General features: G+C 42.2%; 1 protein-coding gene and 1 long non-coding RNA gene across 5 annotated transcripts; one reads left to right on the top strand and one right to left on the bottom strand.

Annotated features, from left to right (window-relative positions):
* Positions 1-3,142: 3,142 nt before the first annotated feature.
* On the bottom strand, positions 3,143-22,702 carry ASB9 (ankyrin repeat and SOCS box containing 9). 2 transcript variants are annotated; one of them, XM_064499915.1, is made up of 9 exons: positions 22,043-22,702; positions 17,883-18,026; positions 17,083-17,247; positions 14,257-14,336; positions 12,986-13,093; positions 11,737-11,887; positions 11,041-11,175; positions 9,551-9,742; positions 3,143-6,196 (listed from the first exon to the last, which is right to left on the bottom strand). In XM_064499915.1, exons 3-9 carry the CDS (start codon positions 17,144-17,146, stop codon positions 6,072-6,074), a joined length of 855 nt encoding a protein of 284 aa, XP_064355985.1. In that variant the 5' UTR covers positions 17,147-17,247; positions 17,883-18,026; positions 22,043-22,702; the 3' UTR covers positions 3,143-6,071. The 2 variants fall into 2 exon arrangements, with proteins under 2 accessions (XP_064355985.1, XP_025976522.1); XM_026120737.2 differs by lacking the exons at positions 17,083-17,247; positions 17,883-18,026 and having other exon boundaries at positions 22,043-22,699.
* Positions 8,255-11,111, top strand: LOC135324188 (uncharacterized). Of its 3 annotated transcripts, none has more exons than XR_010385545.1 (2): positions 8,255-8,618; positions 9,564-11,111. It is a non-coding gene; the product is annotated as an uncharacterized LOC135324188 (long non-coding RNA). The 3 variants fall into 3 exon arrangements; XR_010385547.1 differs by having other exon boundaries at positions 9,512-11,111; XR_010385546.1 differs by having other exon boundaries at positions 9,457-11,111.
* Positions 22,703-24,552: the final 1,850 nt, after the last annotated feature.

The raw sequence follows: 24,552 nt of genomic DNA, 5'->3' as shown, positions 1-24,552 counted from the left end.
CAGGGTGAAGTGTCGCCACATGCTTGCTCAGTTGTTAAGTGTACAGGACACAGGGAACCAGTGGAGATGGGCTTTTGGGCTGATGCAGAACAGGCAGGCTTATGCTCTGATGTCCCAAGACGCTATCAATGAGAAACTATTAGTAAGTTCAGGTAAAATCAGACTCTCTTGCTGGAAAAACTGGGTATAAGGCAGAGGGCTTAGATTCTTCAAAAGTGAGGAGGACCTCTTTCCAAAGCGCTGGGGCTAACAAAGACCCATATTGGATGCCTTTTTCTGTCTGAGGAGATTTGAATTTGCTTCTATTACCTCTAAAGAAAATGTCCCAATATCCTGGGTGGCAGATAACATTTTTCACAAACTTTGTTTTGCACTAGCAAGAAAAATGAGCAATTCACTGGATTTGGATTGAACTGTTTGGGGTTGGTTTTATTTTTTTCCTAGCCTCAGAAACTGAAAAAGTAATTGTAGCCTGATAGAGAGGAAAAAAAGCTATTTCCTAATCTTTGCTCTCTGAGGAAGAGTTTTTGGGTAGGGTGACTACAAAATGACTGGGAGCTATGAGTCAAGAAACTGTTTCCTGCAGTTGCCTTCCAGGTGGTCAATGGGCAAAAAGAATATGCTGTTATTCCAAGGGCCTTAAGATTACTTACCACCTTTTCTGTGGGATGAAATAATGGAATTAACAACTCCCAGGAAGTCAAGATATGCACCTAACATTCACTAAGGTTTAGTTAGCTCAAGAGCAGAAATACATTTGTTGCTGAACCCATGAATATGAGTGCTGTTATTGCTGAAAGGAAAGTCTATAGCTCTCTTTGAAAAGACTTGAAAGGACAGAAGTGCCACCTACCAGCTTATAGGAAAAAATAACGTACAAACAGTGAAAAGAAATAAAGAGTTTGTGAGCCTCAGTCCTCATGCTCATTAGAACGGCACAAAACTGGGGTCATGTGCAGAGGTGACTCACCTTCAGGGAGCACAAGGTAGAGCGAAGCAGTCACGGGAAGCTTCATTCCAAGTAGAAGTTTGCCACATAATAGTTTAAGTCAATTATTTAATCAAAGACAAAACCAACACAATTCACATTCCCCTAAATAAATCAATAAAAAGTGTATTTTAAAACAATGAGACAATCTTATATTTACCATAGTCATAACTTTTTTACAGGGTCTACGTGAACCTTTGGGATTTAGAGTTACCATGCTTTCATGAGACAAAGAGCTGCTTTAACTGTTATCACTGTACTTTTCAGACCTCAGAAAGCACAGCTCTAGGGATTTCAAAAGCCCCAGACTCAGCAGAGATTCCACGGTTTAATTTGTGAAGTGAGACAGCTGACAGATTATAAACTCAATTTTACTTCACAGAAGCTAAGGCCATGAATCTAGTCCTGTGTCTCTTGAATCAATGATGATTAATGAGTTTCAAGCCCTTTAAAACATGCAAAGGCCAGTAGTTCAGAAAGTAAAGGCTTCCTCTGGTACAGAAAAGAAGCAAAAATTTTGTTGCATAGTGACATTGCCAAGGTACTGTCCAGCTGTGCTATTCTAACACTTACTGCTAGAATAAGAGTTACCATGTCGAATGGGGATATGAGAATGTAAAACATTTCCCTTCACAGCAGCAGGTCACTGCTGTCATTTTAAAGAAAAGTGGATTCCCCAGAGCATCCTAGTGAGCATTTCTGCATCAAACATTGCCTATGTGCATGAAAATAAGTATCTCTTGGAGCAGTAGGCTGAGCAATGTATCAAGGAATGACAAATAATAACTCAATACGGAAAGAAATAACTCCTGGGAACTCTTACTCAAAGCCAGAAGGGTTCTGACTGGGACTGCAGGGCAAAGCAGCCTGCATTTTGACGGGTACAGTGTGTGTATTAGGCAAGAAAAAGTGGCTTTAACAGTCTCAAGTCTTGGTCCTGTGGCTCTCAAGAGCATGAGTCTGAGAGGAATTCAGTATATTCCATGTTTAAGAATATGAGCATTCTTTTTTTCTCATTTCTAGCACCACTAGTCTGCCATTTTGCAGCTGATTAATCACATTTTGCTAATCTAGTAAAGTAAAATGTATTTACTATTTATTCTTCTTGAAATAGACTAATGCCAGTGGGGAGGCAAAATGGCATTCTTTGCATACACTGACCCTCCAAAGCTGTACATTACATTTGCTAGATTACGATGTCTATGCTTTCCAGCTAAGAAAAAAAAAAATGGAAGAGCAGGAAATGGACAGGGCGACAGTGGGCTATTATACACGAATGTAGAATAAATAGTGAAGTCCTGAGACATGGCTCATTCTGCCTAGTGAAGAATTGAAAGACCTTTGCAACTATTTGCTGCATCAGCCACCCTTCAGCAAATCAAAAGAGGATTTACTTGCTCAAGTTAGCTGTTTTGTTTTGTTAATGCATTAGCTGTTTAGTTCAGCAGTTTTCATAAGCAGCCCTGTGTCCAGCAGAAAGTACATCCTGAACACTAGCAATTTGCCAGAATTGCCCTCTCTCTTTGAACTGGTCTCTGTGGGCAGAGACATCCAGAGATGCATCTAAAGGAAAGGAAATTCCTGCCCTCCCACATGTCTCCAGCCCTTTCAGTGCACTTGCTTGATGATGGTGGACACCCCTTGGACTTCGGATCGTACAGGGATTTACAAAAGCTTGCTTCCAGTTAAAAGTGTTCCTACTGTGCCTACAAAGGAATCCAGATCATTGCACATGCCTCAATTTTTAAGTCATGTCTGGGATGAGTTTGAGAGGAAGAAAAGTTAGTGCCCTTGCTGAGCAGGCAGAAGAAAAAAGACAGGCAGTATAAAAATGCAAATTAAAGATGGTTACCATCTTAATTTACATCTTTCCTTGCTTTGCGAAATCTTATGCATCTTTTCATTAACCCTCAAGTGAGTAGAAAAATAATCGCTAGAGCCCAGCTCTACCTTAACACATCAGCAAGGGGACAGAATTTATACAGTATCCCCATCTTAGTGTCATCTACAGTACAGGTCTATTTAAAAAGAACCAGTATATACTATTATTTTGTAGGCAGCATCCCAAACAATTAGAATTCGGTTCTAAAATCCATAATATCAGACACTGCACAAAATTAGTACTGTCACTTAAGAAATGAATGAAAACAAAAACAGAGTATAAACCATATATTTCTGAGCAAATATCACATACAGTTGTGGGTTGACTATCATTAAACTGCTAAGAAAATAACAGCAAAGAATCTGAAAAAATATATTCATGAGAATCTTTGAAATCCTGCATTACATTTGAAATGGTTTTGAATATAGAAAAAGCTGCAAACCTTACTTATTTTGAGCTTATTCAGTCTGCATCTTGTACAACTTTTACAGTGTATAACTGGGTAAGTGTTAATGCATAAAGATGTAATTCAGCAGTGTTGGTCACAACTAATATTAAAATAAATAAGCAAGTAGACTGAGATGATACAAACTGTGCATAGAGACTTCATCCTAATTATACATGATCAGAGAGATTCAAGTAAACAGAGTTATGCTATGAAACTTCCATAAGAAAAACAAATCTTAGAAACAACACTCTCAACACCTTCTCTGACTAATTTTCTTCTGACATTAACATTAATCTTATAAACCCATGGGTTGAGGTTAAAAACTAAGGTACTTAAAGGTAAATGATAAAACTAGTAGGTAAAAACATTGTTCTTCATCATTTATAAAATGACAAGTTGTGTTTTCAATTTTCACATGTAGTCACCTAAGCAGGGATTCTGCACACTTAACTTTAGACTTGTGAAAGTTAAGCACTAAGTTAATTATCTATTCCCTTCTATTCAACGCAGATTCTGCTTATCCAAGATACTGATTTTAGAAGGATCCACCTATCCCAGATACCTGCTTTTATTCATTCTATCAAGACAGATTTCTATTTTTCTTCCCCATCAGGAGGGGAAGAATATACATGGCCATCTTAAACCAGCCAGTGAAGTTTGAATGGATCAAACTAGGTGTGATGAATTGAGTCAGACCAATAAAGATTTCTAGCTATCTGTATTCCAATGGAAGTTATGGACCAAAATGTGTTTGTCAGCTTGTCCCATTAGGGTACAATCCAGTGGCCCACAAAACCAACAGAACTATTCTTGCAGTGTTTGCTGAGCACAAAAACAAACTTTCATACAGGGCATCTACAGCCTGCCTTTATACTGGACAGTCTAAGGATGTGAATTGTAGTTTACATCAAATATGACCACATAGGCATAGGACTCGAACCATCCTCTTGAGTTTCCCATGTGTGAAAAGAAGGCTTGCACTGTGGACATAGTAAACATCAAAATAAGGTGTTTTAATTGAAAGCTGTCCTTCTTTCCACTCGCGAGCTGAGGACTGGATATACTGCATCACTGAAGTTAACTGTTTCACCAGCACAGGACAGGGAGCATTTTCCACGTGCTCTACATCGATGTAGCACAGCCTGCTGCCACACATCAAGCCCAGCCTTCACAATTAAGTGAAAAGGATTTCCAGGAGCACCAGCATGCTCAGTCCACCCCACAATGCTCAGATGCTGGGTCAGCAGGAGCTGCGGCATTGCTAACACGTAGTGCAAAGGCACCATGGCTCGGAGCAGGAGACAAGCTGGAGCTGGCAGCAGAGCCAGTGCTTTGGCATCCTCTCCACAGGATGGGGAGAGGCCTGGTGCCTACCCTCCCCATGCAGGCACAAGTGGATATAGGTCCTAACTGTGCAGGGGGACAGCCAATATCCCCTGTGCTCCCTCCCATGACAGACTGTAATTGCACTTGGATTTGTAGCTGCAGGACATGCTGCTGGGAGGGAAAGAAAAACACCCAACCTTACAGTTCAGCTGGAGGAAATATTAGCTCTAATGACCTTGGTGGAATAAGAACCCCACATGTCATGTTCGCTTGAGAGATGTACAAACAAGACAAAGAAGAGGAGCATAAATTATCTATTCTCTTTTTAATTTGTAATAGACTTTAATTTCAGCATTTTCACTGTTTGTTTTATCACCATGCATTAGAGGTGTTAATATTACCTCTTCCATGGGAAATGTTATGAATGAGGTAGCACTTTTGCAAGAAAACTTTTATTTAATCTCACTCTTAAGATGCTCCCTTTTCTTGGGAGGGGAAAGCGAATAGAGGTTGTTGTTTTTCTGATGCATGCTGAGAAATGTTTAGGAAATGTCACTTAATATTCAGGGCAGAAAGGGAGAGCACTCAATGCCCAGATCTGATGTCCTCTTAGCCTCTGTCCTTGAAAAATAATATTCTACAAGGAGAAATTGTGTAGTACTGAGGTGGTGCTCCCTTATGTCTCAAAACATCAGGAATAAGTGTTTTAAATGGATGGGGTTTTTTTTCACCTACTATTATTGCTCTGTAGGGAGCTGCCATCAGCAGTGACCTGCATGTTGTCACGGCAGAAATGCATTTCAGTTGCTGGCCTGAATGTAGATGATGGCTGGTTGGTACTCATCTATCTGCAGTGTGACATATTTAGAAAATAAATAACATCTGCCAGAGGGCCTTGCTTATTTTGCACATGGGTTCAGTTGGGGCCCCTTTCCTTTCCCATATGGTGGTGTGGTAAAGCCATTACAGATGACACAGGGGTGCTGCTTACAGAAGAAGTGCAGCTATCCTTGAAGACAGACATATATGAAATGCTATTTGTGCTGGGTTGGGATATGCATTTTCTTTGTAAGGTGCTGTCAACCATAACCACTCTGAAATTGTGCCAGAATTCAGAGAATCAAGAGAACTATTTTAAAATGATATGCTCATTTTTTATGCTTTCTAGGAGGCTCCTGAGCCACCTTCTCAAGCCTTAGAGTACAGCCATCCAGAACTGTTCCTTTAGAAATTGCGGAATTTGAGGAGGGGGTGGTAAGGACCCAGCAGATTGGCTGTTCTCATATGCCTTGGACCTGGAGCTTTATGGGAGATCAGCAGCTATCAGAAAGCACCATTTCAGGCACTGGCAACATCACTGATTAGAAGAGTCTTTCCTTAACAAACCTTGCTGTGTTGTTAAAGGCACAATTTCGATTATGAAAGGCCTAAATGTGGAGAAGAAAATGTTTCAGCTCATCCGGAAGGAGAAGTCCAGTTATTTTTTGATGCTGCTGATGTCCAAAGCACTTCCGAATGCACAGGCGGCACAACTGCATCAAGGACAGTGGCCCTGTAGAAAGAGCAGGGGAAGAGGTCACATGCATGGCTTTATTGCCTCCAGGTCAGCTGTTGCAAACAAGGAACAGTGGCTGTGCATCACCACATACCTAGCCTCCTGCCACCCCTTGAGCGTGCTTGTATCAGACTGTAACCTCCAGCAGAGCACGGCTCTCCCCCACTCCCATGACCCACTTTGTGCAGCACTTGGCAGAGAAAGCCAGACCCACATCTACAGGGAGGCATCAGCCCACCTGCAATTCCCTTCAAGCCTTGTCACTTGCTGTCAGCATGCAGCAGCGTTTAGCATTAGCAGCTTCCTTCTTTTGCTTTTAAGCTGTACCAGTGTCAAGTTTGTGTTGTCTGAGCAGAAGAGCTGATTGATGCTTCCTTCAAGATCCTTCCACCCTCCCACCCCCATGAGATCCCAGCCGGCGATCCACTGCCTTCTTGAGACCTATTTCATCATAGCGATAAACACATGGCAAAAGAAACTTTCTATAATCCCTTATTTAAAGCTTCCTGATTTACTGGTCCCATACTGATAAATGCAAACCCTGCTGAAGAATCTGTGGTGTATTTTTTATTTAAATATAATGGCATAACAAGTTTATTGGGAGGTCTTATCATTTTCATGAAAAGGTAGATCTCGTGAAGTGTTTTTTAGTGGCGGCATTGTTCAGTGTTTGGACCTCGCCCGTGTTGCTGGCACAGTTATTGCACAGCGCACGATAAGCACCACCACAGGGCGCAGGGCACTTGTGTGAGGGCAGATAAGGAGGGCAGCCCATGGGAGGCAGGCAGTGAGTGCTGATAGGGTCAAGATGCCAGCTGTGAAGGGGAGATAAAATGAAACGGTGTAGAAAACAAGAGGGAGGTAAGTGAGCCAGGAGAGGGCAGTTTAGATGTTACTGGCCATGACTCCATGTGGGGCAGATAAGACAGGGGGGTGCACGGTCATCCGAGGAGCTGAAACACTGGTGGTGATGGAGAAGTGAAGTGCTGTGGGAAGGAGCGAATATGCAGGGAGGTGGAAGCTTCAACCAGCTTTTGAGTCCTTCCACGCACAGGCTGCCACATTTCCAGTGGCTCTGCAAAGCCCAAGGCTGTTGTACCATTCAAAGAGCTCTGCACCCACAGCCCTGCGCTTCCTATGCTGGGGATCAGTCAGAGGCATTAGCTGGTACTGCGGTACAGGGCAACAAGGCCAGCCAACACGGGGCGAGTTAAAGCAGCTATTGCAGCATCACTTTATGTGGGATTGCCTGGCCATTCTGCTTCCACATGTAAACGCCCCGTCTGAAAACATAAAAAAGCCTCCATTCGGAAAGAAAAATAAAACTAAAGACTTACCAAAAAAACAAGCAATCTCACTGTTCTGAAAAATATTTAGAAAGTGCAAGCATACTCTTCAAAAAGACACTGCATTTTTAGACTGTTAGCTAATTCTCCGGGCCACATGTAAGGTGCTACCTGCAATGCGAGCAGGGTATGTAGCCATCCAGCAATGTGGCAAAGTCCTGGGAAGGGAGCCCACCACAGGCACCGTAAGCACTCATTTAGGCTGACACTCACCAGCCCTTCCATGGTAGCACAACAGTCTCTCCAGCCTGCCCTTGCTGCGGGCACAGGGCTGCTGCAGTGTGGGAGAGGCAGTTGTGCGTAGGGCCACACGCGCCCTGGGAGGGTGAGCGCCGAGCAGGATGTCGGACAGCAGCCAGGGCAAGGAGATGGGGCTAATGTTTGCACAGCTCTCCTAAATTGCTCCCTTTCAGTCAACCAAAGAAGTTAGAAATCAGCTGCCCCAGAATCGCAACCCTACTCAGAAAAAGGCATGTTGAAAAACATTGGAAAAACACTAGTCAGCAAAAAAATGCCTTCCAGGCATTTATTATTTCTAATTTCAATCACTGTAAAGGCGGAATTCCGCTTGGAATTGTTCCTTACTGTCAGAGCTGTCAGGTCAGCCCTACTGTGTTTCTTGGGCCTGCTCTGCAGGGCGTGCCTGAAATGTTTTGTTATCTCGAACAAACAGGACACACGCAGTGCCGCAGGAGTCAGGAGCCTAACACAGCCGGGGTTCGAGCTCCAAAAGATTACAGCTCTGTGCACCATAGATTAAGCTAGAAGACTAAATATCTGTTGCACCTACATAACAAACACTGTGTAGCTGTTTTCATGCTATTATGATCATGTTACAGTTTCATGCTACATGCAGGGCCTGAGTCACCACTTTTTATTCCCATTCTGCATTGGTGCAATTCTGTTCACGATGGAGTCATGGATCACACTGCCTGTAGCTTATTAAAATGATGAAAATCCAGGCACTTTTATAATGTGTATAGTTTACTGACTGAATGAGAACCTCTAAAGAAGAACACAAGTACTCCAACAAGTAGTTTCTAGAGACCTTATTCAGATCTTCCTCATAAATGGTAAGTAAAATTTCTCTCCATAATTCATTAAGATATTTGTAACTGATAAAATACAATGGATCTGGAACTATTTGATTTACAAGTAAAAAATAAGCATTTCCCACAGGTCAAGCTGTTGGACAGTGCTGGATTATTCGGTACATGATGCTAGCCTTTAAAAAAAGGCTAGAATACAGATTCATTATGTCACCGCTGTGAAGTTTTCCTTAATTTTCCACCAAAAACTAATATAAAGAAGTTGATTTTAAAGATGCATTTGCAACTACACAGAATTTTAGCCCCAAAATAAAAATGAAAAGCAAAGAACTAGCAGATCAATGTTCCAGTATATATATCGCATGCATCAAAAAAATTTTGATTGCAATTTTCCATTTATGCTCAGACCAGTACATGACACACTCCTGATCAATTGTGTGCTATAAAACCAAAGATCACAGTCCTGCTCATCAGATAGCATCAGCTCTCATCAGAGGTGATTTTCTCTCTGCATTTGTCAGTGGCTTTTGGGTAGAATTCTTGGCTCCATTCCCACTTCAGATACATGGGAACTGAAAGACTCCCACTGACTTCAGTGGATTTAGAGAATCAGAAAAAGCTACCCTCAATTTCTAAGTAGTGTTGTTTTGCTTATATTTTTATCTCAAACTATATTTTGTGTTATATTACATGCTCTATTGGATAGCTTCCTACTGCAATAGGTTCACAGACCTGCAGGTCAAAAGATAGCATTATTGCTGTTACTGTTATTATTAGTACCACCACTATATTCTCACACTAGAGGAAATAGTGTCTAAATATCAGGGAGTAGAACTAACCTTAGTTGTTTTCATTTTTTTAGAGTTAATAACATGGAATAGTGTATCATTTTGCAGCAGCTCATTTTTTCCACACAGAATCCCATGTGAACGGATAAAACAAATGTTAAGGGGCACCTTCTTTCTGCAGAAAGAGTTGACTTAGAGGGCTGCTCGGAGGAACCAGCTCCATCGGCCTTTTGCTGTCTGCATTCTTCGCCCAGATGTCCGCTCCAAAGTCGATCAGCAGCGTCACCAGCTCAGGACTGCAATTCCGGGCAGCCGTGTGGAGAGGGGAGTCCAGGCCCTTGCCACTGTTCACATTTGCCCCTGAACACGAAGAAACAACAAAGAATAATGACAACGCAGGAATCTCTTCCCAGTTCCTGCACTAGCTGCTATTTCTCTGACCGATCTGCAAACAGTATAGCATCCACGTGGAGGTGGGCTTCCACACTTTGGGGCAGGGCACCTCAGCTTGCGCTAGGCTGGGAAGCAGTGGAGTTGTGACTAAAGAAAACACCCCTGAGGAACAGTGCATGAGGAAGTCCAATAACCTTTCATTCATAGCCCAGACCACAGATATCGCAAAGCAGGACAAAGATGTATTTCCACCTGAAACCCTCCTCTAATCCCCAACCCACTGCCCCATTCCCTTAAATCATTGTTGGGTTTCAATTTGCTATCTGCTGGAGTCCTAAGCCAAGGGGATTTCCAACTACTAGATTGACCAATTTTGGGGGGGGGAAAAAGTGAGGATGGAGAAGTTCTAGACGCACTTTGTAGAGGAGGATACAAGCACTTGCTGATGGATGTTCTCCAGTCCATTATTCAGGGCTAACAGCCCATAAAACACAAGAAGGGTGAGCTGCAGAACTAGTTCAAAACTATTTGTTTCCTAAGTGCACATTCTCATACCGAGAAGGCAGCAAAAACACAAAATGGCAGAAAACAGAAAATCATAGCCCAACACTCAGAGTGTTCTTTTCTTTTTTTTTTTCTTTTTTTCAAAGTGGGTTTCTTGCACCACCATTTTTGCAATATCTGTGTGGCTACATTTTGTTACCTGGCCGTTTTGGAGAGAAGAGATGCACTGCTGTAGATAACAAGGAATGGCCTTATATAATTTTCTGAGTGCTTAGCCTTATAGCTAGGCTTGTTTGATGCTAAGAATATAATGTTCAGTGTTTTCCTGTGTTGGACATGTTTCAAACATTTTACGAAAGGAGTGGGAATTAAAAACACATTTGCAGAAATAGCATGTAAAAATGATTAAATCCTTTCTTTTGGATAAAGAGGGAGGAACGAAAGAAGGAAGTTTCTTCTTGCCCTCTTCAAATAACTGCAGCATGACAAACAGACAATGGAAAAGACTATGTTTGTTCTAAGCACCACCAGTAGTGTGAAATGCAGGATCACTCCTTAGTTTGCTGGGAGCTGAATAGCTGAGCTCCTCAGTCAAGAGGACCCCTATCACCCAGTCACCCTAATTAACTCTGAGGTGCCATCAAGAGTGAAACATGTCAAGATTTCAGAGCAAGAACACCTCTAAATCTGTGATGAGACAAGAATCTCAAGACAGATGTGACAGAAATTAAAAGTGCACCATTCCATATTTTTCGTTTTACCTGACTCAAGTAACTTCTTGGCACAGTTTACTTGCTGGTTTTCACAAGCTACATAAAGCGGAGTACCCAGATGTTTGATGTTGTGATCTATATTTACTCCATGGGACGCGAGGAATTCAACACATTGCACATGACCTTAAAAGGGAAAAAGGAAGGTCAAATCACAGAGATCAGACATTTTTCGGCAGTCCAAATTCTCTATTGCAGCAGGGTAATCTGGAAAGAATCACTATTTTGTCAAGATGGTAGTGTAATACTTCATCCACTCCCCTTACTCCAGTGTTCTCAACCTGAAAAACAGGAGCTGCAAAGCCACAGTTAACAAAACCAGATAAGATTCTTGCATTTTAGCTGACTCATTTCAGACGTCTACCTAAGATGAGATAAATCATGCCCTGTTTCTCTTCATTGCTTATACAAGTAGCCAGATGACTGTCTCAGATGTTTCCATGACAGACAGCTAGTCTGGACCATGAATCCCATTGCAGGTGTCACCAAGTGAATACAGAAGCCATGAGAGCAGAGCCAAGCTGCCCTGAGCAAACACTGGGGGTGGCAGGAACTGCACCGCTCGTGATGAGACCAGATATTGGGGTATTTCATATGACCTAAGTCAAGCTAACAATTTTCTCTCTCTTTTCCACTTGAACCTGTTGCTAGTGACATGGAGAGAAGTGATGACACCCGCGGTATTACCTCGCTTAGCAGCTTCATGGATAGGGGATGCTAAGTCACAGGGTGGATGTAGACTGGCTCCGTGCTGCAGCAATAAATTCAAGCAAGCCACACTGCCACTGACACAAGCACTGAACAAAGGAGTGTGCCAGTCAACAGTAACACCATTCACCTGGGGGAAAAAATCACAAGTAGGCTTTTTCTTTCTTTGTCTTCTCTATGCATGATCACTATATCAGAATGGATGAAAATAGCCCTATTTCTCAACAGAAAATAGGGCTCAATAATTTTTATTTTGTTCCTTGCAAAAACTGTCTACTGCTTCCAAGGATTCCAACTTTGTATTAAAAACTCATTTTAAAAAACTGAAAAAGAATTGCCCCAATTTTCCCCCTCTGCAAAGAAAAAATTTATCCAGTGCAACTCCAGGATCTTATAGGAGTTACTGAGAAATGTGTGCCTATTCCCTCAGGTACCTCAACTCAAACACACCAGCCAGTAGCCCAGTCCTGCTCTGCTGGGGCTCCCTGGTGCACTCTGGTGCCTTACCAAGAGGAGACCATGGTGAATCCTCAAGGGGGTTGTCCTGGACAAGACAACTCCAGGAGGACAGTGGGCACCTCATTTACACCCTCTGGAGATGTAGCGTCATTACCAGTTTGAAATAGTCTATTTTCAGCAGACAGTGCACAGTCCCCTTTTTCATTTTAAACTGAAAAGTAATATATAGACAATGTATTAATTTTCTTATTCGCTATAATTTTGATATTAGCTTGAAAAGTAGAGGCTATGAGGCACAGCCCACATTTCATCACTTCACGTTATCTCCATTTCCTTCCCATTTTATTGTCATTTGATCCTAACAATCTTACACCTCAGTTTCAGACTCTGCATATTGACACCAGTGGGATTAGTGTGTGCAGAAAACAAAATATGTACTTTATTTTTACAAGATTATAAACGCTTTGCAAGAGGAATTTTTTTCTTATACTTTCAGCGAACAATGAGACCACTAAACCATTATCTGAAGAACAACAATAACAATTATTTGTATCTGTGCCTTTTGGATTGATTTGTATCTGTGCCTTTGTGTCTGTGGATGCCTTTTGGATTGCTTTATTAAATACATTTTATAACACATGCACTTTTAGCTCAGCTATGCACTGTGTAAGTCACAGCAATACACAGCAGTGAAATAGTACATCATCTAGCATTAAAGTGTGATAATAAAACAGACCAAAACTAGATGGTTTGTCCATCATGTGCTTACCTGAGCACCATGTTTCAATAAGACACTGGCACAAGCCTCATGACCTCCTAGGCAGGCTTCATGGAGAGGAGATACCTGGTCTGCTGTAAGCAGATTAACGTTGTTCCCCTGATGAAATAATAAAAAATAGTATTACAACAAACCTCCGAAGAAGAAAAAAGCTGTATATAATGATCCTTAAAAATTTGTGTAATCTCACCTTCCTCAACTGTCTGCAGTTATTTCATGTTACCTTGATAGGTAAGCAAAGAGAGAGGCTATGATGCTTTAGCTGGAATGGATACTGTATACAGCATATTAGAGGCTATGCCTACTACACACTACTAATCAAAACAGAAAGTTTTAGGTTTTCTGCCTAGTGCCGAATGCCAAGTGGGACCCTACAGGCATCATTCTAGGAACTCAGCATTCTTTTACTTCTATTACATCACAGACAACTAACTCGAAATAAAAAAGATGAAAAAGTGTTATTTGTATTGTTTGTACAATCATGACTGCCATCTATATCACCACTCCTGCCCAGCAAGCTTCTGATTATTTTATTGGAAAGAATTCTGAAATGGTTTTGGCATGTTTTCCAATTTTCACTGTTTGGCACATTTTGAAGGAAAGTCAGCCTCTGCATTAGAAATAATTTATTTGATTCTACCACAGGTTCTTTTCTTTCTAGTAATCTTGGCCCTCCAGAAGTTTAGGCTGGAGGAGTTTTCAATAACTCTTTCTCTTCTGTCAACTCCTCCACAATACTAAGAATCCAATCTGAGAATTTCAAAGAATCAGAACAGTGATGTTCAGAAATCGCTTCTCCCTAGCCATTCCCTTCTACAGGGGCAGCTTGGGCCCAGGTTACCCTTGGGCACTTCAGATGGCACTTTGCATGGATGTGTGGGCAACTGAATTGATGCCTCAGGCGTGGGTGTGTGGATGTGGAGCTGAGCCCCACCACAGGTACCAAACGTTGCTGGAAGATACAAGAGCTACAGAGGAAGCCTGGGCAGCCACAGGGAGAGGTAGCAACCGGGGTCCCATTGCCTGCATGAGGATTAAAATACGACTGAGGGTATTTGTATAGGTCTTCAGTTTAGTACACAGACCTTGTGCTAGGTAAGGAACTGCCTGCAGAAGAAAAGCATCTGTTATGAGCAGATTTCATTGCCTTCTGCCCTATCAGGTCAAAATGATTTAGTCACCCTGGATGTTTTACAATAAAACAGAGCCTGCATTCAACAACTGAACAAATTCAGCAGGGTTCATATCAACCTAGTGGATACCTGGTTGATGAGTTTCTTCAGAGTAAGCAGACGCCCATGGACAGAGGCATCATGTAAAGGAGACCAGTCTGAAACAAAGTCTGTATAAAGAGAAAGACAGGAAAAATGCTAACAATTCGATGGACTATTTCATCAGTGCACTTTACTTCAAATGAACAGCCTCAGGAAATCTCTCTTCTAACTTATTCCTTGAACTACTGAGCTTTGCTTGGAGCAGCCACAGGGAGGGAGTGAAAAAAAAAGCATGACTTCTCTATGGGTGTGTTTTTAATTCATTCTGTTAGGACTAAACAGCTATATTCCATTAAGAAGACAACAGAGCAATTTACAGAGCATCACCTTGTTCTGACTGAGCTTGTCCCTTGCTTTGAATTATTTCCAGTGTCTTTGTTTTCACAAGCTCATTACACTTTGCCAATTAGCACAAAAGGAATATGTTTTGAGAAGGCTACAGCTGCTAAATCATTTACTCCTGCTCAGAGATGGGCTAGAATCAACAATACTTAATTGTGGAAGGTGCTAAGGTACAAGGAGATAAATTGTGTTACCATTTGATTTTGTCTCTCAGTCTTCACTGTTTGGTGTTAGCCAGTGAGGATGTAGTTAAGTAATAGCTATATTCTCTGAACTGCAGAAACCATGGAGTGGGATACAGCACATACAAAGAGAAGCTCAGGAGAAGGGTCTGCCTTTGCTTTTTGTTTTCCTACTTAAACATTATTGGAGGATGGAAAGCACTCAGGATGAGATGAAGTGGTCTTGGTGCGGAAAAAAAAATGCATTTCCGGAAAGCTTTTTTATGAGAGAGAGATGCTTTCCCCCAAAGGATGCATAAAGTGCATGATTTCTTACTGCTTTCTTTCACAGGGGCAAGGCAAAACAGCTATAACAAGGCCTGCTGAAATTTACATAAAATGTTGAAGGAACAGTACCTTGAACCGGCAAAGGGCCCGGCTCTCACACCCTGAAGCAAGTGAGTCTCTGTGCAGGTGAGAGTCCCCTCCCTAGCACCTTGCCAGCAGCGGGGAGGGAGCCTGTCCTGGCACACCCACAGCCCGAGGGACGGGGCCAAGAGGGGTGAAATTTTACTTGAGTACATTGTAAAGAAACTATTCCTACTGCTAAGATAAACACACTGATATTTTCAGTGCCTATAGAAAGGAAACCTTGCTAGACTGTGTAGGAGGTATGAAGGGCCCACATCAGAAACAGGTTTTTAACTACTGTTTCCAAGTAATCTTGATATTTAAAATTTGATGTTCAAAAAAGTATCACACACCAAAAACGATTACTGGAAATGTGTCAGCATAGCTCTGGTTGGATCAGGGAGGTATGGGAGGGAATCCCTAGGGTCAAATTTGGCATCAAACCTCTCAGATCATATAGAGTGCTTTTTTTGAAAGATTTTTTTGAGGTTTGCCAGGCAAAAGAATGATTTCATGCCTTTTACAAGGCTACCTTTCTACCGTTCCTCGGTTACACTGCGTAACATAGTGGTTTGAGGAAACACATAGCTGCTGCTGACTTTGATGTTTCATTTCCCTAGTTGCTGTATTTGTTCATTATTTTAATATAGCAAAACAACCTAGCTTAGTGCTAGGGACCATCCAAATTTTAACAATAGCAAGGGGACCTTTAGTATTATAGATTTCACAGCTCAGGGCAGGCCAACAGCACTAATCCCTCAGGGAGATATTCACCTTTTTCAACATTCATTGCCTCAAAACTCAGTGTCTAGTCTAAGTTAATGACCCAGGTTCCCCCTGTGAATGAAAAGAAGTGTTTCCAGAGGGTGTTTCATCCAGCTTCTTTTAGAAATACATTGAGCTGCCCACTGCGGATGTCCCTCTCTCCCTCTGTTAAGTACAGAAAAAAACCCCAATGACCAGCTTGGGCAAGTTGCCAAGGTTTTCATCAGCTGGACCTCTGTGAGGTTGCAAAAGGCCTGTTATAGATTTAATTACTCTTGCAAGAGTCCTTTATGCCTGTATAGTACATTTTTATAGAGTAATCCATAGAGGCAAAAGGATATTTCTGCTGCTCCAATACACTATTTTTAAGCCACTAGATGTTCATCAAAATGCTTATCCATACAGCATATTCAGCTGATATAGAAATTATTGTCTCTGAACAATGGCTTACTGAAGGACAAAACTAGAGCAAATTTTACTGTTTTCCTTCTTGGATACCAAAAAAGTGGGTCATGGTACGAAGCAGCTATTCAAAATGGCAGTAGTCACACATATATCACAAGAGGGAACCAGACCGGTCCCTATGATGCTTCTTTTGCAAATGAAGTAGTAAAAAAAATTAAAAAATAAAAAAACCTTGAGGAACATCAAGATTCATCATGCTCCTGGCTCACAGGGCAATCCTGGTGACATCTTGAAACTATCCTCCAAAGGAGAGTACCTCATGGTAGGTTTGAAACCTGAGGGGGGGTGACTTGTAGGCAGAACAAGGCCCTTAGGAAAAGACTGTCATCAGCGATGGTCAGACAAGCAACTGATTCAGGATTTCCATAGTTTCTTCTCATTGCCTTGTCTCTGGTTGACTTCTATATACTTTAGGGAAGGGAAAGGGGGAAGGCTTGAAAAAAAGACTGGATTCATTGTTTTATGATAGGCTTACATTTGCACAATCAAAGCTATCACTGGATTCACCTTGGGGCCAGAAAGGAGCTTTATTTTGTGTCCACTGGAGACTGACCATTGCTGGAGACAGGGTGCAGATCCAATGGCTGGAAGTCCCTTTACCTGGTTGGTATATCTTGCTCATGGCTACAGTCAAAATGACTACCAGATCTGAAAGCTGAAGGAAACATACCTCCAAGAGCAGACCAGAAGGGACCATCGTGCACTGGAATTGTGCCTCCTCTGAGCATGAGCATTTCCTGAGCTCAGCCCAAAGTCTTATTTAACAGATTCCTCTTATGGTGCCTTCTCATGCTCTTCACATGCATCCAGCATAACTGTGGACTCCAGTCTTTTCCTGCAGATCATGTTTGTTGTCAGGGAACTGACAAGATATTTGGTAACCTGTTGACTGTGATCTGCAGATTAGGTGTTTTGTGGACACTTTGAAATCAGCTATCAATTCCACTGCTGCGTGTGACTGGGAGAGACTACTCAGACTTATCAGACAAATCTGCATTGCCAAATAAAGAGGGCTGGGAAGATAATGCAGCACTGAGCTGCTTCTCACCCACATGCTTAATTGATAGCTTGCTTCCCACCTTATCCTGAATTGCTCCAGCTGACTCCAAAGCAGTACAGAGAACAGCTCAGGAAAATACTTCATACCAGAGAAAGCTCCCAAAGGGGTTCATGGACAAACCTGCACCGGGTTTGGCCCCTTCACCCTACACAAGCCTTCCTCCACAGTATTATCCCAACAGGCTTTGTACATGCAAACATCCTTCCTGCCACAGTCAAAGTCATGTAACACATCCCCTCAGTTTCATGCTATGAAAATACCACCCTACTGAGCTGCAACATGGCCCTCACATTATTTTGGAGACTTTGAACTGGAAATATATATATAAAATAATAAGGATGTCACAGGGTAATCAAGTGAGACCCACAGTGTGGATGGGGCCAGTTTGCTCTCAAGTGGACAAGCCTTACCCAAGCGGGCATGTGAAGGCAAGTCAGCCTACACCATCTGTTCTCAAAGACAGGAATGGTCCCAGTCTCCTTCATTCAGCAGTATAGAAATAGCCAATGAGAGCAGACTCTATGAGTCAGGTGGTCTTTTCCAATCTTGTATTCCTATAATTATGAAAGTCAAAGGGAAAAATAATAGGAAACTGAAGAGCAACTGAAAATTCACAGGCACAGAAAGATTCATCAACTCAGATGTGATTCACTTTTGGGAGAAACCTCAAAATTAGAAGGCCAAATGATGGAAGAGACAAAACCCCAATACAGCTTCATGGGCTGCAGTGAGTGCATGAAATGAACAGATGAAGGAACTCAAGAAGTCTGGGAAATATACTTTGCTCAGCTTTTAAAGAAAATTGCATTCTTTGCTAATGGCATCATCTGGGAACTGCCTGCCTCCTTTGCTGTGTTCCGTAGTCTGTGTCCCACAACAAACTTATAGTTGCAGTAAGTTCATAAACCTTCTTTGGCTTCAGCAAACAGACAGCAATTTCCAGAAGCTATGGCTCTGGTCTCATAAGGGTAGGGGGACAAGCCATGCTGCAATTATTAAAGCACAGTATTATTATTAATTCATTAAAACAAGTTTCCTTTAAAAGTGATGCATGTCAAATGTTGTTTATTAAATTATATTTCTCTGGGTAAGTTAAGCATTTTTTTTCAAATGGCAAAGTCGGATGAGCTTTGTTAGATCATCTTTATTGCTGCAGTGATGCAGACAGGTAAGCATCTCTACTCATTTGCATTAAACACCTTAGGAAAGGGGGGCACTGTGTGTTGTGTGCAGTGGGATTACTGCCCCACATTTGCTCGGGCTTTGTCAATGATTCTCACACAGGCTGTTTTAAGCATCCCCGTGAGACAGTCCATATCAGCAGTGATCAGACTGGGTGAAAACCAAACCCCAGAATTATCACTAAATAGAAGCAAAGGCCCTTGTTCTTGTGAAATTTTCTGGAAAGAGGATGGTAGTACGCTCCGAGCCAAAACGTCACCTCTCTCCTGATATCTTGAAGCAAGGTCAGATCTGCAAGGCAGCCTCTCCAGGGGCCACGGGTTCTGCCATACTGCCCTTCTTTTGTATCCTGACTGTGTTACTATTGGTGCTGTTACAAGGTCTATCAAAAGCCTCAGATTTTCCCATTGAGAAACTAATGCTGTTGCAAGATCTGCATGAGTTGCAATGGAGCTATGCTTACAAGTCATTCTTAAAAGCTAGACTGAGGAACAAGTTTTCTGAGTTGCAACTGGATCTTTTTTTGGCAGCACAAATACAGATGGGGTTTTGAGCAAGTCTAAGGTATTGCATTAACCCATCAGGATGCTGGTGAAAAAGAGGGAGCTGCATGGTCATGCCATCACAACCACATGCAGATCTTAGCCATTCAGTGTTTTCTTGAGAAAGGGCAAGTTTCTACAGAGACACTAAACCAGGTCAGACTACAGTCATCTATAGACTGGCCACTAGCTTGCTATTCTGTCAGTTCTTAAAAACAAATTAAAAGTTTGACAAATGAAAAATGAATATCAGTGGAAAATAAAAAGAGGTATGTACAAACATGCCCTAAATTCAGCTGGGGATTCTGTACTGAGAAGAACCAAGGACTTTATCCTAAATAAAAGTTGAAGCCTAAGGTATCTTTAAGCCAGTCTTGGATACACTGATGAGGGGGCAGGTTACAAAGACATATTTAATAATTAGAGTAGCCTTTGTAATCCTAATTGCTACTGTGTAGTTCCAAATCTCTGCAGCTGTGAACTGTAAGGCCATGAACTGCTGCCTCTCCTGCCCCAGCTCCATCTGCAGCAAACACCTCCACCCTGAAGGGACTCCAGGGAGGCACCCTCCTCCAGGAGTAGGCAATTTCCCCTAGTTCTTGCATCCAGGGCATCACCCTCAGATTAACCACAAAGTTTCCACTTTCTCCCTGCTCTATTCTGCAATTTGTGTTTCTTAGTTGAAGGAGAGAGACTGCAGTGAAAGCTGAGATCTCACACCTATTTTTGTGCAGTGCAGTAGGTACACCATCAGTAATATAAATGATCAGTATTTAAGCCATTTATAAGCTTCTGAGTAAAACCTAAGTGAATGCCAAAGCTAATTGGCCGTGGGCTTTTTAAATCATGAAATAATGATTTTCACAAAAGTCCTCAGAATACTCTGTCCATGCGGGCTGCGGTTTATACAGATGGCACAGTTGTGTTCACTGTATATATCACCAAAGCAGCAAGGATTTCTGTTTGCCAAAAAGCAAGTGCTCTGTCACACAGGAACAAGCCAGTTTATCCAATATTGAAATTTACCCAGCACCCTGGTCCACAGGCATGCTTAATCAGGCATCAGGGCCCCCAGCATCTAGAAATCTAAAACCCTAAAGTCCAGATTCGGTGGCACTGGGAATCTAACTCCTTTTTCACTGCTGAAAATCCCAGCGGACACAGAGGTTGTATTAAACTTTGGATCATATTTGATTGCACTGCTATCACTTGGGCATCTGAATACCAACAGTGTATACAGAGGGAGCCTTATATCGTTAACCACACAAACATGCAAATCCTGACTACTCCCTGTGGACGACAGAGTGTTCCCAGTGCCTTTCTAGGAGAGCATTCATTTCTGTGGTGAGGGTTTAAAGTGTCCTTTTCCAGCTTCTGATCACGTGGATGGTGTTGCACACTGGGCACCTGGTCCCCGATTGGTTTCCTTCAGCGGTGGTCTCACAGGGTACAATTCCGAAGGGGCTTTGAAAACCTTTCAGCTGAAGTATGCTCTTGTACACACATTTGCATAACATACATGCTTATGGCACTGTATGTAACAGTACTTTGAATGATATTTTTCATGTTTAAAGGCTTTCACAGGAAGTCTGTGATTTATATATATAGCCAGAGCCAAATACATTCCTGTTGTAAGCCACCAGAGAAGCTTATTGGCTCTCCTTAGGACCAGGCAGACCCAAGAGGTATGAGCTGAACTCTTCTTTTCAAAGGACCAACTCCTCGGTGTGCAGCAGGACTCCCCAACTTCCCATCCAGCTGCACGAAGCTTGACACCATTTTGCCAGAGCTCCTCTCCAGGGCAGACCTGATTTGGTTCACGTTGTTAGTAACGGCACTCTCCTTTCCCACTCACCACAGCCTCACATGCCCACCTATCCATACATATACACACACATGAGGAGAGCAGACAGCACAGCAAACATACTGATCATCTTTGCATTGTTCGTTGCCTCTTTTTATTTTTATGGTCCTATTTTTCTTTTTGGTATGAATGGAAGAGTCATGAATAGCCCAGGAGAGGAGGTAAAATAGTATAAAGTCATGTTATCTTAATTTACTTCTGTGTTTCCACTGCACTGGCCATGAACTGAAGGAGTAGCTTCTCAGAAAACAGGGCTACAGGGAACAAATCTAGCTAAATTGTTATGTGAAATTTAATTACTTGTCTTTTGTCACCATGTCATATTTTCACAGGCTCCGGGCCAGACAACAGAGCAATGACCAGAATGAAGTCATTTGTCTGAATAACTGTTCATCAGTGACCACAATTGAATAATGGCCTGTCCGTTGTGGAAGAACCCACTGATGCTGGCTCAGCCTTCGCAAGAATATTTACGCCTGTCTATAGGAAAAGGAAAAAAGAAATGGAAAGGGAAAGGGAAAGGAATTAAAAAGAGAGGGGAAGGGAAGGGAAGGAAAAGGAGCAGAGGAGAGGAGAGAAGAGGAAAGAGGAGAGTAAAGAAAAGAGGAACTGAGCCAATGCTGAGCCATCAGCCAGCACTAATCTAAGCCAAACATGCCACATTGCAACTTCTTTCTCAGTTTGTTGTCATTCAAATACTGCATTTGTTTTCGCTTACACAAACTGCACTACAGAATCAGATATTCTTTTCGGTGATGCACTAAAAAACTAAATTCAGTTACAAATATGAATAGCATATAAAAAGCCCATCTGAAGTGCAAGAACATGGGGACATTGTGTGGGACTGTATGTGGACCTGCACTGTAAATAGGACATCAGGAGGAACACGCTGCTGTAGCCTGACTTTCCCCTATCCACCCACCGCTCTTCCACCTCTGCTGGCAGACTAGAAGATTAGAGGAGAGGCAGGAGTGTTACTTACCCCTCATCAGTGGGTTTGATAGAGAAGTTGCAGATGGTTGGCATCTGGCTCCTTGCGATTTGCTGGCATTTTGATGTGTTCCCTCATCATCCATCTCAGCCCAGGCTGTCCAATTTCTGTTTTTTTCACTTCACAGTTGGTTTCAAGAGTTCAAATTCCATCCTCCTCGACAAACCTCTGGTTATGGGAGTAATCTATTAAGCAGGCTTTGTGTGCACAAGTCAAACAGACCTTGCAGCAGACTGGAACTTGGTGCCGGCAGCACTTTGTGCAGAAACTCGAGTACCTGGGTTGGGATTTAATGAAACACCGCCCTCGCTCAGTTGGGAGGCAGCCAGCAATCAGGCAGACCACACTGTACAAAGCAAGAGACGTGCCTGATGTCATATCCTTTCCAACGCTACACCCAATCAGGACTCCTGCCGTCTGTTTTTATCAGGAAGGAAATTCTTACTTTGCCAAAAAAACAAGACAGAAAGAGCCAGTTCAACTAGTTAAGCAAACTCTGCCTGCAGGGGATTTGTAAAGAAAACCCAGAGAGATACTAGTGTGCCCTGATCTGCACCACTCCCAAGTGAGACGTCTGCAGGCAGCTTTGCCTTGTGCCTCTCTGAGCACTGTACAGTATGCAAAATCCGTCGTGTTATCTGAAAAGCCCATGACGGTATGCAAGAAATGGAGTGCTGAATTCCTTTTACTCAGCAGTGGTCACCACATACCATAAGAATATTGAAACCACATGTATGTAGAGCTGTGCTTTCCACTGGAAGTCCTTTATTGCCTCCACAGTATGAAAAACACAGCATTATGCAGGCTGATTTCCTACCACCCATTTCAATCAATTTCACTGAGTCATAGTCATACCAGTAATTTCATATCTGAGCCCTGTCTTTCTATTTCTAAGCAATTTCTCAGTCTAAAATAAAAACCATGAAGCTACCAGCAAGTAAATAGCAACAGGCCTCCACTTCATTTCTCTGAGTGTTTACATAAATCCTGTCCTCACAGATCATCTCTATTTGCACTTTTTTCATTCCCAAATTAGTATAATTCACAAGAACAAAATCGGTTTGCTCTGCCTGAATATTTGTTGATTTGTGTAGAAGTGCAAGCAGGGAGGACTTGCGTGTCAAATCTCATCCATGTAAATAAAAACTAGGATTTTCTTAAATTTGTCCTCCAGGGTAGAATTTGTATCTCTTCCCAATCCTAAGCAACTGGGATTCATTTTTATTCCTATTTATAACACATACAAGATATTTGGAATCATTTATAGATTTTTCTTCCCTATCTTAAAAAAATCCTTTATATTAATAGATAGAGACAGCTCGACTTCACCCTCTGTCTGCAGGGAATTTGTGAAGGCAGCCTGGAGATATCCTGGTGCACAACTGCTGACGAAGTATGGATGAGGACAAGGCCTGCCAGTTTCCTTGGCTTCTGAGTGTGACCCCACATGCTTGATGCAAGCTTAAACACTTTGATCTGATTGGCATATATGTTTGTGTCTGAACCATTGCAATTTCAGTGTTAAAAAAGTTGTGGGAAAAATTACACATGTGTAAATTGAGGAAGGAGTGTAAATATTGATACTGACCATTAGTGTGTCAAAAACAATTTTTCCTTTTCAGTTTTGCTTGAGATTAGTGGCTAGATTGCTACAGCTTATGTTTAATCATATATTTAGCAGCATTAGCAAACACACCAGCTATGCCACCACTAAAAGGGATCAGGATCAGCATGTGTGTACACGTGTGTAATTATATGGGTCATAAGTATTAGCTAAGACCTTTGAGTTCAACCATACAAACACAGAGCCTACAAGACAAAAGTCCTTCAGTCCCTAGGCATCCAAGGACAAGGAGACTTTGGCCATTTGGTGCTTTGAACAAGTGACCTGCTAACGGATAGAGTAATTATTTGAGTAGTATGGTATTGGTGGCACATATTTTGGTCATGTTCTGTTCAATAAACCTCTGCCTTGACAGATGAGCTGTAGTCTGGTCTTTCTGGAAGCTGATAAGGTTGTACAAAGCATCTAAAGGGGTGATGAGCCCGTAACCCTCCCCACTGCTCTGGGAAGTCTCTAGATATTCCCTCCCTCCATTACCCCTTCTGAAAGGGGTAGGCTCATAGCCCACAGACCTACTTCATCCTGAGCTGCTGGTATCCTGGTCCATGCGTATTTATATCTCATGGAATAAACAGACACGAGCATCACAAAAGGAGTTTCTACTTTAATCACACTTTATTTCTGACAGCACCAGACAGGTGGACACCTGGGCAAAGCCACAATGACAGCATGCTCCAGTAACCACATCCATTCTTGGGGAACTGGGACTCCTTTCTGTGCTATAGCATCATGCTCAGAAATATCACTCTTCGGGCATGCTTTCTTCTCTGGATCATGGTACATTCCAGCATAACTAGATTCCTGTCTCATGACTGGCCCTGAAGCCTTTGCTTGGTCAGGACATCTTCAGTTCCTATTACAATTCCCCTCCACTTTT

This window comes from Dromaius novaehollandiae, chromosome 1 (genome assembly GCF_036370855.1).
Source record: "Dromaius novaehollandiae isolate bDroNov1 chromosome 1, bDroNov1.hap1, whole genome shotgun sequence".
Classification (NCBI taxonomy): domain Eukaryota; kingdom Metazoa; phylum Chordata; class Aves; order Casuariiformes; family Dromaiidae; genus Dromaius; species Dromaius novaehollandiae.
Note: the sequence above shows the minus strand (reverse complement) of the source record. Positions and strands in the feature narration are given on the sequence as shown.